The sequence below is a fragment of the Alosa alosa genome, chromosome 2, assembly GCF_017589495.1.
Source record: "Alosa alosa isolate M-15738 ecotype Scorff River chromosome 2, AALO_Geno_1.1, whole genome shotgun sequence".
Classification (NCBI taxonomy): domain Eukaryota; kingdom Metazoa; phylum Chordata; class Actinopteri; order Clupeiformes; family Clupeidae; genus Alosa; species Alosa alosa.
In genome coordinates, this window is record NC_063190.1 from 27333505 (window position 1) to 27349500 (window position 15996).

The 15996-nt window shown below is 40.6% G+C and overlaps 2 protein-coding genes across 8 annotated transcripts; one reads left to right on the forward strand and one right to left on the reverse strand.

Moving 5' to 3' along the window:
* The first annotated feature begins 220 nt into the window (after positions 1-220).
* On the forward strand, positions 221-4162 carry si:ch1073-143l10.2 (uncharacterized protein LOC565165 homolog). Its single transcript, XM_048235308.1, has 7 exons — positions 221-241; positions 380-594; positions 689-749; positions 856-943; positions 1099-1172; positions 1497-1748; positions 3584-4162. The coding sequence occupies exons 2-7, from the start codon at positions 507-509 to the stop codon at positions 3696-3698; spliced, it is 678 nt and encodes a 225-aa protein (XP_048091265.1). The 5' UTR covers positions 221-241; positions 380-506; the 3' UTR covers positions 3699-4162.
* A 291-nt stretch (positions 4163-4453) lies between these two features.
* On the reverse strand, positions 4454-15942 carry arrb2a (arrestin, beta 2a). Of its 7 annotated transcripts, none has more exons than XM_048235251.1 (17): positions 15669-15942; positions 14763-14886; positions 14351-14381; positions 14171-14231; positions 13997-14041; positions 13189-13385; positions 12192-12251; positions 11806-11873; positions 11514-11649; positions 11041-11125; positions 10685-10757; positions 9567-9704; positions 8391-8474; positions 7015-7038; positions 6629-6705; positions 5905-5959; positions 4454-5333 (listed from the first exon to the last, which is right to left on the reverse strand). In XM_048235251.1, exons 2-17 carry the CDS (start codon positions 14789-14791, stop codon positions 5246-5248), a joined length of 1251 nt encoding a protein of 416 aa, XP_048091208.1. In that variant the 5' UTR covers positions 14792-14886; positions 15669-15942; the 3' UTR covers positions 4454-5245. The 7 variants fall into 7 exon arrangements, with proteins under 7 accessions (XP_048091208.1, XP_048091200.1, XP_048091235.1 ...); XM_048235243.1 differs by having other exon boundaries at positions 4454-5336; positions 15669-15941; XM_048235278.1 differs by lacking the exon at positions 7015-7038.
* Between the last annotated feature and the right edge of the window lie 54 nt (positions 15943-15996).

A 15996-nucleotide genomic window follows, 5' to 3' on the forward strand; every position in this document is an offset into this window, starting at 1 on the left:
TCAAATGAAGCTGAATTGCTGTCGTGTGAACCATACACCTCTATTAAAATGAGCGTTGCGCTTGTGATTTTCTGACACCTGTTTGGTGTTGGAAATTATATTAAAAGACTGAATTTATATCATTCAGTCCAGCTTTGATTCAAAGTAGTTTGTCTTATCCTTAGGCGGAACACAAGCATATGCAAAGTAAATGTATGTGCAAGGCATGCTTTTAAACTACAACTGTCCAGACTGAGCAGAGGTGGGTGATCTATTTTCTATTTTGCAGAGTGAAGGCGATTGGATAGTTACACTTGGAAGGAAGGTCTACTAGGTCAAACAGTGTAAACGAAAAGGCGAAATAAAGTTGAGCGAAAAACTTGTATTTTTTCCGACGCAGGCTATTATTTTAAAAGAGTGGAGTCTACAAAGATACTAGCCTATATAGGACTATACTCGTTGGCTTCGTAGGCAAGAAGCTAAAACAAATCTGTAGGCTATTCAGGCAACTTGGCTCTACATCAACAATGGAGAAGTGGAAGAGTCACGTGCGTGGTGAATTGTTCAAAAGAGACTACATTCAGAAAGATCCATTTCATGGTCTATTCGTTTCACGTAAGTCATTTGCTGTTATATCCCGATTTGTTTCTTATAATTGTGAGTTCCTGATTGTAAAGTAGATATGTTTGCCAAATTTGCTTAATGACAGTTTCAAGTTTGGAAGAAAAAGTTGATCTCCGAGATAAACTATTGGACGGTCTTCAGGGTTGGTAGGTTAAAGGATTTTGATCATTTGATTGGAGATGTTAAATTCTCACCCAGTATTGTTACTTTATGCTCGGGCATATATTTATTGTTGCATTTTTCATTTGTTAGTGTTGAAAGACATGGATGTGGAGCATACGATGATCTGTCACTCAAGCATCAGCTGGCACTGAGGGAAAGTGAACAGGACAGAATGAAGGTCATGCCAGTTTTGCCTATATCTTCTCTACAGGCTATATAGACATGCATGATATCATTTACCTAATCAAATTGGAGAGCCATAATCTCCTTTATCTGGTGGTGAGTTTTTGTTGCTTGTCAGTCATTATCATATTGTGTCTGACTTAATTGCAGTTCAGAGAACAGCTCAGAGACCTCACTGCGGCCTTGTATCTTAAAGAGGCAGAACTGCAGTACTGCCATGCACAGTGAGTTAACTGTGCATGTGTGTGTTTTTTTTTTTGTTGTTGGTATAAATCGATTTGTTCAATATTATTTATGAGAGATTTGCAACGCCATGTCCGTTTCAAGAATATTTAGCCTACAATGCAGATTTAAGATGCAAGCAAACCACCAACCACCATTCTCAAAGTTTTAGATCTGACTTAGTTTCCTCCAGCTGTAAATGGTATTTTGTCAGGTCCCTTAATTCCCACAATGTGAAAACTGATCACGAAACTCGGTATGTTGTATAGGCTACATATTGTGAACTGTCTTTCACTGTAATAGTGTGATCTTGTCCTGACTCTTAGGGTTGTCCGTTTCCGCAATGAAGCTTTGGTATTTGGCCGTGAAATGGCCACTTTGAAGACCAACATGGCTGACTACGAGTACTCCCTGGAGCTGCAGTCCAAGGAACTGACCTCTCAGAGATGGGAGCTGGTGGCTCTAAGAAATGAGCTCTCTGCTGTTCGGCAGGAGAAAGAGGAACTTCTGGAGCGCTGGATGAAAGAAAAGAGACTGGAGGCAAGCCGGGTTAATAAATTCAATCAAATGCAAGAAAGGTGAGATGAAGGAGGTATTTTTGCTGATGAAATGTTTTTTTTTCTTTCAACTTACCCTATGCATACTTCACCACTAGTATGTTACACAGAAAAAACATGAGGCAGAATTCCTCGGGATACAACATTCTGGGTCAGATAGGGATGTTTTTGGATAAACTAAAATAAGCCATGCTCATCTCACCCATCATACATAGTGACCACATCTTTAAATCCAAGGCAGCATGTGATCATACACAGACGCTCTGCTGCTCTGTGGTCATTAACTAATATATGGTCTACTTTGATAGTCCAAAGTGTGCATCAATTATCAGTTTAAGTAGTATTTGATTGTTTAGCTTCATTCATTCAGTATGTTTTGATTGTTTAGCTTCACCCACCCTCTATTCCAGCTGGGTCATTGAGTGTCAAATCAGATATGGTTGTTGCTGCACCATCTCAAATTTTGTTTAGACTTTGTCTATATCATGAATGGGTCCCAAAACCAAGGCCTGTAAAATCTTTCTGTTTAAATCCTGTCTTCGTATTATTTCCCGCCCTTGAAATTACTTCAGTTTTACAGCCTGAAAAACACCTTATCTTGGAAGCAATGTTTGTGCATTAATATCATGAAAAGTATTATTCATAGTCAGCTCAAATTATGTAGGGTGGAAGACAAACATCTCAATATGAATGAACCATTACAAGTTTGTACGGCATGCTTATTGATTTTCTACAAGGCCTTAAGGAGTAGGAATTAGGAGTTAGATTTGGAAAAAAAGTGCAAGAGTGACGTTACGGGTACTATATAACTTTTTTTGTGCGCATTTTGTATCAATCATCATTTTTTCTTTACATACAATATTTGATTAATGTTGTGCAAATATTTGAGCTCCACATATAATGGGGATTGAAGAATTTGAGTATTAAACATGGGAAGGTTGTGATTTTCCGTCACCTCGATTTATCCTTAATAACTTCATGTGTATTTGTTGTGGAGACCTCAGAGACCCCCTCCCCCGCCCCCCCAATATAGGGCCTTATATAGGCTAAAACTAATCGGCATGCAAACGTTTAATGGTCCAGTCATAGTGAGAATATGTTTGTCTTCCATCCTACAAAGTTTGGGCAGGCTAGGAATACAGATTTTAAAGATATTAATGTCCAAACATTAACTGCCATGATCAGACATTTTTGAGAGTGTAAAATTGATGAAAAATCAATTTTTTTTTTTTTTTTTTATGAAAACACTGGAATGGAACAATAGTATTTTACAGGTCTTACAAGTTTTGGGATCTAAACATTATGTAGACAAACTTTGAGCAAATTCTGAGACCATGCAGCAAGCATTTTCTTGGATTCTGTCTGACTTGACACAGAATGACTGCTAACTGGTACTTTCCAAATATATCCTGAGTACTGTAATATCGTACCTTTAGGATTTGCTGTGATGCTGTTAGTAGCTAACTAATTTCCAAATATATCCTGAGAATACTGTAATATCGTACCTTTAGGATTTGCTGTGATGCTGTTAGTAGTTAACTAATACAAGTTACCAATCTAATCTCATTTATGGGCAAAGATTAAAGTTGTGCCAAAAAATGTCACAAACATAAGCCACTTGGCTTCTCAGTTCAGCCACAACAGGTGCACATGCATTAAACCTTTAATTCAACTGTTAGGTCACCAAGGTTATTTTGTGCATAAAATATTCTAGAACTCAAAGCAAACTACCCCTTAATTTGTCATTGTCACTTTACAGAATAAGTGAGTCTGAGTTTTTGTATGGATAAAAATCACAACCTCCTCAACCAACTTCCAGTCTCTGTCAATTCTGTGTTCTTACTATAATCCACTAGGTGGCATCGTTTTGCTGAACATATGGGCACCCCTACCCATCCAGAAGCTCAACAGCTACATCCAGCGGATGGTGAACAAGATCTGGAAGATGAACCTTCTGTCATGAAGAGTTAATTTCAGTTGGTTGCAATTTGTAGTGGTTGCATAACCAGGACATTTTAAAATAAGTTTTTACCTGTGTATGTTTGCACATTTTAAAATATTTATTTACAGGATGGGGTATGCTATTGGACATGCTTAATGGACTTGTATTTGTGAATTTTGCAATTGTAAGTAGGTGCATTAACTACTGAATATGTTAGAAATGGCTGATACCTCATTTCATTTTCAGATACCTCAACTATTATTTTTATGATGGATTTGATTAGCATGTTTCTGACTTAAAACTAATGTACTAATTCCTTACTCACTTCTGTGCATTTAAGTATTATAGGTCTTATTTGCTAATTTCTCTTCATTTAGTCTGCAGTGATAGCATTTCACTGAGCCTTAGAAAAATGTTTTTCTAAAAATACAACAAAATGAAAACATTCAGCATAAGTTTTAGATTTTCTCACATTTAATTAGAAAATTAAATAAAAATCTGAAATTGAAACAAAAAAAATTGGCCAACAGCACATTTCTGATGATAATGAAAATGAACATAATAATTATTATCAACAGCTTGTTTCATCTTAACCCGTTGTTCTGTTTTGTCAATGGTGTCCAACAGAACAGAAAAGCAGCAGTCTCATTCATTTGTACAGGATTGCTCTACATTGCAGGACATCCATACACGCGCGCGCGCACGCACACACACACACACAAAAAAAATCCTTCACAGCAACACAGAATGCTCCATTCTTGACATGATCCCCACCCACCCCACCCCACCCCACCCCTCGGGAGTGAAAGCACAGACTGTTCTGAATTTGGTTAACACCTGTCAAAGCTTCATGCAAAAGCGAACACTAACAATTTCCACTTGTGCCGTGCAGCTCATTAGGGCAAGCCATCAGTTGAGAACTCCCCAGGCGTGTGAAGAAAGGTGTTCTCTCGTCACCCTTTTCACACCATCATTTTATTTGCGACTTCACTTCAAATCTAGATCATGATCTCACAATGCAAATGACACTTATTAAATAGGATTTCATATATGTAAAATGACAGGGCATCATAATCCACGATTCCACAGGTATCTTCACATTCTAAGAAAGACGGCATATGGGAGCTGAAATGATGCTGATCCCGATGTCCTTTGCGATCATTATTTTTTAAATCCCCCTGTCGCGGAGAAGTTAGGCTATTTGACAAACAAGTGAATTAAAAACTTGCAGAAAAGCGGAAAAGGGTCATTTGTAATGGTTTGTCTCTTCTCAGAGTCCATCATGGTCAAAAACAGATGCCTCGCTTCACGTGAAAACTCACCAGCATCTGTTTTGATTCTCTCTCTCTAGTTACAGTAACTGTGTGGTGGGTCCCTGTAAATGATAAAGCTGCCTTGTTTCAATAAAACTCCTAAGCAGGAATAAATGAGTCAAAGAGATGGAGGACAGGTTTTTCAGTGTCAGTCTCAGAGAGACTGTATTCTCTGTTCATTATACATGAATGATATATAGATTGTGTGTGGGAGAGAAAGAAGGGAGGAGAGGGGTTACAGAAAGACAAAAAAATAAATATCTTTAGCAGTCTTCATCCTTTTCATTTATCACTCCTTTAAGCCTTAAACGGGCAAAATCTTCAAACACGAAGTCGTCATCTTGAGAGAAGCTGCTGCAGAACAAGCAGGGGGAAATTATGGTGACATGCTGGTCTCAAGTGCCACAGAACTAACAATGATTCATGGCTGCTTTTAAGGTCTCTGGCATTCACAATCATTCATGTAAATCACAACGGAACTCACTGGTCACCGGTCAGATTTGGATCCATGAATGGACGCTTAATTTGAATTACTGCTAATGACAATAGCCAAGAGCAGTGAGGTGACTGCAGATGCTTGCCCCAGTCATGCAGTATTAACCAAAGCCCAGCATCTGCATTCGGTGTCAGCTGTGAGTGATCATGTGGTAGGTCCAAGATATGGTGCATATGGTACGTCTGGGGCACGTTTCTCGGAACCTTAGTTGGTTGGCAATGGGAAATGGCATTGTAACCAACATAGTTGCTAACTTAGATAGCAACTATGGTTTTGGGAAACGCGCCCCTGATCAGTAGCTTCCATCCATCCACAAAGATGGATGGACCGAATAACAATACCCTTTGAACAATACCCCTTGAAATTTTAAATCAAACTGGACATGATTGAATTAAGACATTCAGCATGGAGAAATGGTGAACTTACTTTGTGTCAAACTCAATTAGGTTTGTGTCAATAGGAGGATCCACATCTGGGACAGCTGTGGAAATGTACAGTAACGTCACTAGAAATATTTCATCGGAATACAAAATTAATCTCACAATAGGGCTGCACAATTAATTAATTTTTAATTGAAAGTGCAATTTAAAGAAATTAGCTAATCACAAAGGCTGAAATGAACTGTGCGTCCATCCCAATGGTTAATCTTGTCACATCTAGGGTTTTCAATATTCATGTCATCCTGCTTGTGTAGCAGACAATGAAGCTCACCCAAGAGGAGTGCTATGCATCTCATGCACTAGGCATGCTCACCAATCAAGCTCACCAAATTTAAGAGCACAATTTGGAATATTGAACTGAAGCTTGACTTTCAAAAATGATATCAAACCACAATCGCAATATTTGTCAGAAAAATCACTATTGGATATTTTCCCCAAATCGTGCAGCCCCATCCCAACACAGAGAAGAAACAGTCACCACATTTTAAGACAGTCATATACTGAACACAAATGGGTCAATGGAAAGGAACAATTAAAACCTTTGCTTTGAGTTTCTTCAAGATGGTGGAAGTCAAAAGTTATAATGCACTTCTTAGCTTTACATGTTCCCTCTTTTTTTGAGATACAGCATACAATATAATCATAATTTGCCGCATTCAACTAGGAACGAGTTTCAAGAGGGCACCGTGTTTGTGGAACAAGGCTTGTACCTGATGGTGGCCGAGACACTGGGAGGTCTGTGGGTTTGGGATGCATCAAGACAAAGGGCAGCTCCACCGACACGTCCCTGTTAAAACAAATACAAAGGGTGAGAGAGCAACAAACAATGTCCCAGCTCAATCATTTGATGTTTCTGTGGTAGACATTTCGGACACTTTAGCATTAGCGTTTATCTCTGTAAAATATCAACCAACTAAAAACAAGCAAACGCAAAAGGATCAAAAGAGACCTGGATACTAGGGAACCCCCAAAAGGTGTACAAGCATAGCATTCCTTCCTCTCTCTCACTCACACACACACACACAGTTCACCCCCAAACGTCTCAGGTGAGCTTGGCAAAGATGCTTGGAAACAGACCACTCAGGTGTAAAATTACCTCTCCAACAATCCGCTTAAGAGCCTGAGGAAACCCACCAGGGAGACAGAGACAGATGACAGGGGGAGGGGGGGGCAGAGACAGAGACAGACAGGAGGAAAAGATCAACAGAAGACACACACAGGAGAGGGAGAAATGAAATGGGATGAACTAAAACACAAAAAAGCCCAAAAAACCAAGCACATACACATCATCTCTAGCTTGTGTGTGTGTGTGTGTGGTGTTACGCGAATGTGAGCATGTATGTGAAATAAGTATCTGTTGTATATTGGATGAGTAATGCAACTCTGTGGACTCTCTCCTCTAGCCATCTCATTCAGCACCATGGATAGTTCTCAGATGAAACAAAGACGATCAGCATCATTTTCAGATTTACATAAATCTACCTGAATATGCCAATTCTGTAAAGAATAACGAGCATGGGTTGCTTGCAGCTACCTAGGTTTACAGGTACTAATAGCACAATGTAGACAAATAATCTTTGTCAGCATATTGAGTAACTAGTTATTTTGACTGAGATTAATTCAGAATGAACATTAAGGAGAGCTTCAAGGTCCACATGACCTCTCTTACAACAGTGATGGCTTCTACAGCAGTACCGATCACAATGTGCATTTTAGTGTGCCAGTAAGGCAAGTGTTTTGGGGTCTCCTATGCACTATGATACCTACAGACACTGCAATGGCCTAAACATATGCAGTGATTTGGTATTCAGCCACAGTAGGAGATGTGTGTTTTTAATCACTTAAGTGCCTGGCAAACGCGCCGTCCAACAATGACTTCATCTTAGGCCGCACTATACCCACTCAATCATACTGAAAAGGTTACTGTAGATAGAGCCGATTTACTAAAGGTGTGCGTGCATACACATATGTGTAAACTCCATATCACCCCCAAACAAATGTGCAAGATGATCTTCTAATGGTGCACACTGAGGATTGCTTCTTTCAAATGTGCAAGTTCACATGTATTGTACTATGCCTCAATGAATATGGAGTTTGGGGCGTTTCTACTCCCGTCTGCAAGATACTGCAAGGTGACCATGCAAATAAGTTAATTTAGCATACGCATCGCGATTTACCTTAAGGCAAGGCAATAAGGCAGGTCTTAAGGCAATTTCAGGAGATTGTGACGGCATCTGTGCTAACTGGCCAAACTCTTTATAGAGATTGTTACTGTTGCAAGAAGCAAGTGGGAATGTGTGTGTGTGTATGCGCATATTTATGTAAGAGAGTCTCTGTGTGTACACAATTGAGTATGTGTGTGTGTGTGTGTGTGTGTGTGTGTGTGTGTCTCTAAGACAGTGAAATGATGGATCATGAGAGCTTAAGTGCCTTGGTGCGCATGCAGTCATCTAAATAAGTGGCAAAGCTCACCCTCCGCGCGAAACCACCAGTTTGACCTTCACCCGATAGGACACCAAGATGCCCAACACTTCCTTGTTGCTGACGTCCTTCGCACTGTGGGGCCCACCCCAAGAAAACAGTTAGCACCACAGCTCCAGCAAGCTATTGCCTGCAGGTTGATATTTATGCCACAGTGGTTTGCAAAGCAAGACTGGTATACATTTTGATAACTGCTCTACCACTTACTGATAATATCTGGGTGTTTTCCCCAGGAAATGAAAAGCATAGAACGACCCATTTCACCAACAAAAAAAAAACAGTTTGTGAAAATGCTTTTGATGGTTTAGTTACAGTCACTGGGGATGCATTAGAGATGCATTTCCAAACTGTTTTACAGCAGCTTCCATGTTACAATCACTAATTAATAACCTAAGACAATCCTCACTCTCATAGGGGGGGCTACCCCGGGAGCGTAACTGAAGCGTTCCATTTGCGTTGCGTCTGCTGCCTTAATTAGCGTTCACTATGATTAATGGAACTGGCTATACCAGACGTGATAGCGGCACGTACATTTGAAAAAAATTGTTTCTACGCGTCGCCAAACAGAACACTTCAATTACGCGTGCGGTGTAGCCTCCCTGTTAGATGCCTACATATGATAAGACTCACATAATGTACGCTATGTCTGCCGTCCTAAAGTTACTTCTCTATAGAGGGGCACTCCAAGTTCGTTGACATTCACTTCACTGCTGAATTAAAAATTCCTTCATTTAAGTACTGACATCATTAAGAAATAGCACAAGTAACCACATTAATATTACCATAACAAAATTGACTATTAATAGCCGGTGTTAAAGCATCCACCTTAATCAGGAAGTTAACTCCCCAGTTCATGTATAAGAGCTGGCTGTCAACTAAGCAGAGTGCTTATAAAGCCATGAGTTAGATTCCCAGAGAGGACAAACACACTCTTATATACACGAATATATACCTGTACTGTAATAAAATAAAAGAATCTGCTATATGACTAGATGTACACTGTTACACACACACTAGCATATCATTATAAACTACCAGACCGTGAGGACCCCCAGATTTAACTAGTGCAGTGATATTAGCATTAGCGTAGAAGCTACACTCAACAGGTGGGTCTACAGCTGTGGTGCCAGCCTCCCTGTTCTGCGGTGCCCATAACGGTGAGCTTACATGGTGCTGGAGGCTAGGTTAGTGTCCTCGTGCTTCAGCTTGCCGTCCAGGGCGAGGCCCCGCTTCTCGCGGTTGTTGTTCAGTGTGGGCGTCAGTGTGTACACCTTACAAAACGTTGAGCTGGACGACACCTGGTCGCTGTGTAGGTGAAAAGCAGATAGAAAAGCAACACACACAAATAAAATACAATGAATAATAAATGAAGTGCAAGCGAGACATTTCCTGTGCTCATAAAGTGTCTTAAAAAGGTCAAAACACTGAATTACTGCAATATGACCAGTATGTGTACGTGTGTGTGTGGTGTGTTTTTGTGTCTGCTCAGCTGAAACTGGAAGGTGTTAACATACTAACACATCAGCACTTCAACACTGGAGCATTTTGTTATCGGGTTAGACTGCAGAAGATGGGAGGTGAGGAACTGACATCTGACTGACACCATCTGAAAAACCCTCAGATTTCTCCAATTCCATCTTCATGAGCTAGGCCAATTCCTGAACTTCTACTTATCTAAATAATATCCCTCCTCCTCCGACTACTAGCTACTACTGATTATTAAACCAGAGTTATGTTTGTTTGCAACCCTAGCTTTTCTTGTTGTTCACTGCAAACAACTTTATATAACCAACACAAGGTCCAAAGATACGAATCCATATAAGTAACACTAATCAAATAAAAATAACTTCCTCAAGAAGTCAAAGGCATAAAAAGAGAGAGAGAGAGAGAGAGAGAGAGAGAGAGAGAGAGAGAGAGAGAGATGACAGAAAATGTGAAACTAAAAATGTCAGCATTTCCTGCAGAAGTTGGTCATTTTGAGACTGAACACGCCCTTCCCTTCAGTAGTCTCCACACAGTCCTCCTCTATGCTTTGACCAGGACAGGAAGATTATTGTCCTGGGTGACTGGATGTCTCTTTTCACTGACTCTTTCAATGTTAGTGGAACAAGTCTTTTTCTTGTTTTTCTTCCCCAAACTCTGTCCACTCATGGAGACCACATGTTCGGTTCACACAATATGGTCGATTCACATTGGGCAGAACACAAAAACAAATAGCACAACAGGCATTGTGTATTACCATAGCTTGGCTGACCTTTAACAGAAAAAGGGAAGTTTTAACTTACTCCGCCTCGAGCTGGGCCACTGGACACTTATACTGTGCAGTGCTGAACAGGCATATGTCAGCATACTGGCGAACTAAGAGGAAAGAGGAAGGACGTCGGACGTCAGACGTCAGTGACCACCACACACAAACAACCAAACAGGCTAAAAATGGCTCCAAATTATATTTCATGCTTAATGCGTTCATCATAGTCTCTAATAGCATTTCACGGTTAAGTTATTTGATTATCTGATTTAATTATCCAGGTATGCTCTAGTCTTGATAAAAAAAGAAATGAAAACAACACACAACAGTGGACTCTACTAGATAGATGGTAAAAGAACACAGTAAGTGACTGGTCCGGTCATATGATCTCACCAGAGATTTTGACTCTTTTGACTGTCTTAGTTGAGTTGTTGGTGACGTGGACGTTCACGCTGATGGGCTCTCCGTGATAGTAAAGCTACAGACAGAAACTTTCAGTGAGTCACAGACATAACAAAGGAGTCTTTCAGTGAGTCACAGACATAACAAAGGAGTCTTCCTGGTAGAAAACTGTTTAATATAAAACTGTGAAGATTACTCATAAAGTCCAGACATAACAAACCGCAGAGTAAACAATGTCCATGTACCACTGCAGAGTATCTTCACTGCTATGAGCCACACTTAACCATACTGAAAGCCAGCACTAATATTTGTGCAGAAGTATGATGCAAGTGTTTGAGTGCTACCCATCTTTATAACACAGAAAAATAGGTCTTTGCTCTTACTGACATAACTAGACTGTCAAGACTGTAGGGCTTCACTTATCAGTTCAGCGTCCCGTTTTGATGTCTGCACACCATCATTACCTCTTTATCTAGAGAGGCCTCCAGGTGAAGCGAGCGATCGGACATCAGGAAGCTGCGCGTCGTCTCCACCATGGGTTGGGGTCCCGGCTTCTCGGGCGCATACTGCACTTTACGAATCACTAACCTCACGGAATTCCTGAATCAAATGAATGAGGAGTAGAATTACAACAAACAGCAAGTTTTAGAAAACAAACCTCGTTTGTGTACATGTGAATGTACTCCACCGACAGATCTATAAAAATAACAACAGAAACAAGAACATAGCAGAGGGCAAGAGAAAGCGTCGCTGTACCTTTTGTGTATCTTCTCTTCTACTGATTTGGCACAGAAAGCTCTTATCTCAAAGTCAACTCCACAGGCCTACGGGCAGAATTGGACACGATAAATTCATCCATCAATACAGATTATAGGACAACAGTCCTTGGGCTGCAAGTATTCTAAACTATAATCTAAACAGAATAAATTTGGCTCTAAATCGAAAATCTTCTCATAGTAAATGTTGATGGGATTAAACATGACTTGGAATACCGATCCTTCTGTGCTTTTCATGCGTGCCTGATATGTACGATCATGTAAATAAGATTAAATATTGTGTTCAGCATTTTATATGCAAATGCCACAAGACAAATGGGTTGTAGATATGTATTTGTCTTTGTGTGTGTGTATGTGTGTACATACTTTTCCAGTATCCTCGGGTCCTGGTTGCAAAGTGACAGAGCAGGGGAGGTTTTGAGGGATCTATCAGAACAAACACATGAGCAAAAGCAACAGCGTCAGGCATTACGTCCACACAGTCTACACACATTGCTATACCCCACATACCAAAACTGAGTTTGAGCTCATTTAAACCATACAGGTTATGTGGTGAGAATAAACATTGTATCAAAACAAACCATTGCACAAATATAATCTTTTCCACTTGCTCTCTAGGCGTGGCCACGGTGATGGCATTGTGGTTAGAGTTTATAGCACATCAGTTCAAAGGTAGTGCAGGCACTGATACCATGCATTTCTCCACCACAGTCATGGATTATTAATTCATATTAATTCCATTTGTCAAAACCTGTATCTCTTTTGATAACTCTGCCAGCGTTTCTATACTTGACACTTCTCCATTATAGTATGAATTTTAATTGATTTTAACAGACTAACATGAAAAAAACATGGTCAGTTCTGATATTCAGAAGCTTTAAAAGGTATATTTTAATAATTTGGATAGTTGCCTTAACCAAGAAAACAAGAACTTCCCATTTGATTACTGAGGTCATTAAGAACAGGAAATGCATTTATAGTATGTGAACCTATGTGAACCAAAATTGAGGAACTATTTTCCTGCAGAAGTGGTTGCATGCAATGTTTCGCTTTATGACCTCCCTAAATACACTGACCAATGTCACCTGGCAGAGGGGAGCATTCATTGTCAGTTTCCTTAATGATTATAAAGAAATACGGACCACGTTATGGCTAGTCACTCAATGACCCAATTAAGGTGTTATATACGTCTATATTTTGGACCAGTGCTACTTCCTGTTGTTTTGCAGAAGCGCTAGTTGGTTAAGCCTGTGAATAGATCCCATATATAGCTGCAGATGTTAGCTAAATCCTGAGGCAGCTAGTGTGTGAGTGAGTGTGTGAGTGTGAGTGTGTGTGTGTGTGTGTGTGTGTGTGGACTCACAGTGAAATGAAAGGGATGTGCATGCTGGCCTAATTTCCTAAGCAGCCTCTCCTGCAGGCGACTGTTGGGCTTGCGCTCGTCCGGGATTGGTGGGAACGCCTGAAAAGTGGAAATGTACAGATCCTTCCGGAAAGACAGGCCAAGGACGTCCAGGTCCTCGCGGCCATACCGAAAAGCACAGGTGAGGGTCACAAACACTGCGATGGACAAGGAAAAAGGAGAAGAGGAGGAGTTGGAAAATTTCAGCACGTTTGCCTCATGTTCTACCGAACCAGTCTAACACCCAGAACATAAAGCAGTGAGCTTCATTGTCAATGTTACTAAAGATGATAGGCTGTTGATATCGGTCTATCCTTAACCAGTTCAACAGCTTTGCAAATAACAATACAATCTGTGGCTATCAACATGATCACACTACACAAAGGCAAAAAGCAGGCTGTATCATTTATGTTGATCCACTAGAAAAACCAGTATAGTATTCTTTTGTTGACAACATTGCAGCCCAGTTATACTTCAGCCTATTCAGGTAGCCCAGACCTAAGCCTGGAGAAGTCTCAAAGGGATGGAACTATCCAGGCTAAGAGCAAACTGGATCACTGCCCTCCATCATATTCTAGTGAGTGCTCTTTAGATTCAACCCTCTATTCCTGTGACCTTGAAAAGGTATCACTAAGACTGATTCCTAATTCTAACTTCTTGAATCCAGAGTGTGTTGACTGGGAGAATCCTGCATTAGATCATACAAATTCCGAAACACTTTTGAGTCAGATAGGAAAACCCCGGAAGTAGTAATATATAGGGTAAAAACCTTTTCTGTCTTTCAGGTATTCTGGGTCAACCAGGATTACTCCGTCTATGGAAGGAGAGGAAACCGGGCCGGGGGGTGGGTACAGAGGAAAAGACACAAGTTTATTTCTAGCTCTTCTGAAATCCTCCTTAATAGATGAAACGTGTTTGTGATTCTCTGACAGAGCCAACTTGCCTACTGGGTCCACCTGGTCCAAATGGTCCACAAAATCTCTCTTACCCAGGTACACTGTGACCTAGAAGAAGTCGAACATTGCTTTTATCCCCTTGGTTTTGAATAGACATGGAGAAGTACAATAAGGCCACTTAAAGAGTCACATGTGCATGACAGGGCAGTCAGATACAAATGACTTACCTTACAGTTGGGGCTCGACTTCTTGAATACCCTGTTATGGCAAATAGAATTCAAGGCAGTGTAAAATAAGTAGTAAGGTGAAATGTGAGCAAATAAATAAGTGAAAACTTCTGAAATCTATAAACACATGACATCAGTAGACTAGATTAACAGAATGGCTGTCACTAAAATACAAACAGGTGCAACAGGGACTAGCCTATGCTGCAAAGTGCAAAATCACTACCCAAGAAACTGACTGAAATTCCAGGCCAAGCAATCACACACAACATTGTAAATATAACCCAGCAATTGCCTTGGCAATCAATATTATTGCCTACAATGACAGTGATTAAGTACAACTTAGTAATTAGTGCATTCTAATTCAAACAAAATACACCTGCGCCTAAATAGGAAATAATTGAGTAATTCCTACCAGTTAATTTCAGGATACACAGATGTCATGTTGGTTTCAACATCAAGACTCAAAACAATACCGATCAGGCTTAATGGCTGAGATCAGTGGTGTGGTCTTTGCTGGCTGAGGATTTTACCCTCGCCTAAAGGTGTTACATTTCATACTTAGTCATCACTCGAGATAGGCTAAAGCCCGTCCAAACACACACGGCAACAGACCAGATGTGGACAATGTAGTTGTCGACCTCAAAATGCCATAATGTTAAAGGAATTCTTTCCCAAATAGCTTCTAGTCCCTTTGATGCATCATCATTCATTACCTTCAGAACGTCTGGTGCATTTTATATTTGTTGCAATGCAAAAAATATTAGTATGCGCTAACTTCGACGCTTGCAAATTCTGACATTGATTTTGTGCAGCGACGCAGATGGCTAAATCGTTAATAGACTGAATGCAATATACGAGTGATAATTGGGACGTGCAGTTAAAGGAGTCCACAGCTGCAACAGAATACATTAGCAAAATTGTCTTCAGGGATAAATGCTTTGAAGCAATCTGGCTAACTTAACTTAGCCAGCTAGCTGCTTAACGTTATCAAAACAAGGCTCTTGATATTTGCGCTAGCTTCGCTCGTACAATAGCAAACCTGACAAAATACCGTGAGCTAGCGATTGGGTCGTAGCAGTATATGGTTAAATTATTTCTCCAGTGGCAACGCAGATATGTGAGCTTTGCTATGCTCAATACACTTGATTTCTGCCTGCTGCAATCACAGCTGGTAGCCAACTATAACGAGCAGGAGTTGCTCTTGGATACCGTTACCATTTAGGCTATTGACTGTTCACGCCTCAACTAGCTAGCTACCAGCGCATACATAACCACATTATATGTTGACGCTACTGCAATGAGCTATCGTTAACGTTACCTGGTCCCCGCCTTGTCCCCCATCTCCAGGGCAGCTTAAAGCTGTGAGCTTAACGACTTCTCGGTGGATCCGTTTAAAACATTCAAACAGAAAGTGCTGCTTACAATACGCCTATTCGGGTTTTCTATCTCGGTATTTCTTTCAGAACGTGCTACCCCCACACTTCCCTTCCTTCGCTCCTCCTCCACTGACATGACTGTCCTGCATCTGCTGAAATCAGTTTGGGTGGCCCTCAGTGTGTGTTGTGCTCTCCCCTCTGCAGTTCAGTGATGCAGACCAGATTATTAAGTGCGCGCGACACATCAGTCGGTGTGCGCTTTTGTTTGAG

Excerpts from the sequence above, each read along its gene's own strand:
- si:ch1073-143l10.2 (XM_048235308.1), top strand. The coding sequence starts at position 507 with ATGGAGAAGTGGAAGAGTCACGTGCGTGGTGAATTGTTCAAAAGAGAC. Across the intron at positions 944-1,098 it reads GTGAACAGGACAGAATGAAG|TTCAGAGAACAGCTCAGAGA; the intron begins GTCATGCCAGTT and ends ACTTAATTGCAG. Across the intron at positions 1,173-1,496 it reads CTGCAGTACTGCCATGCACA|GGTTGTCCGTTTCCGCAATG; the intron begins GTGAGTTAACTG and ends CCTGACTCTTAG.
- arrb2a (XM_048235243.1), bottom strand. The coding sequence starts at position 14,791 with ATGACATCTGTGTATCCTGAAATTAACTG. Across the intron at positions 11,126-11,513 it reads AGGCCTCTCTAGATAAAGAG|CTTTACTATCACGGAGAGCC; the intron begins GTAATGATGGTG and ends TTCTGTCTGTAG. Across the intron at positions 5,960-6,628 it reads AGTGTCTCGGCCACCATCAG|CTGTCCCAGATGTGGATCCT; the intron begins GTACAAGCCTTG and ends ACATTTCCACAG.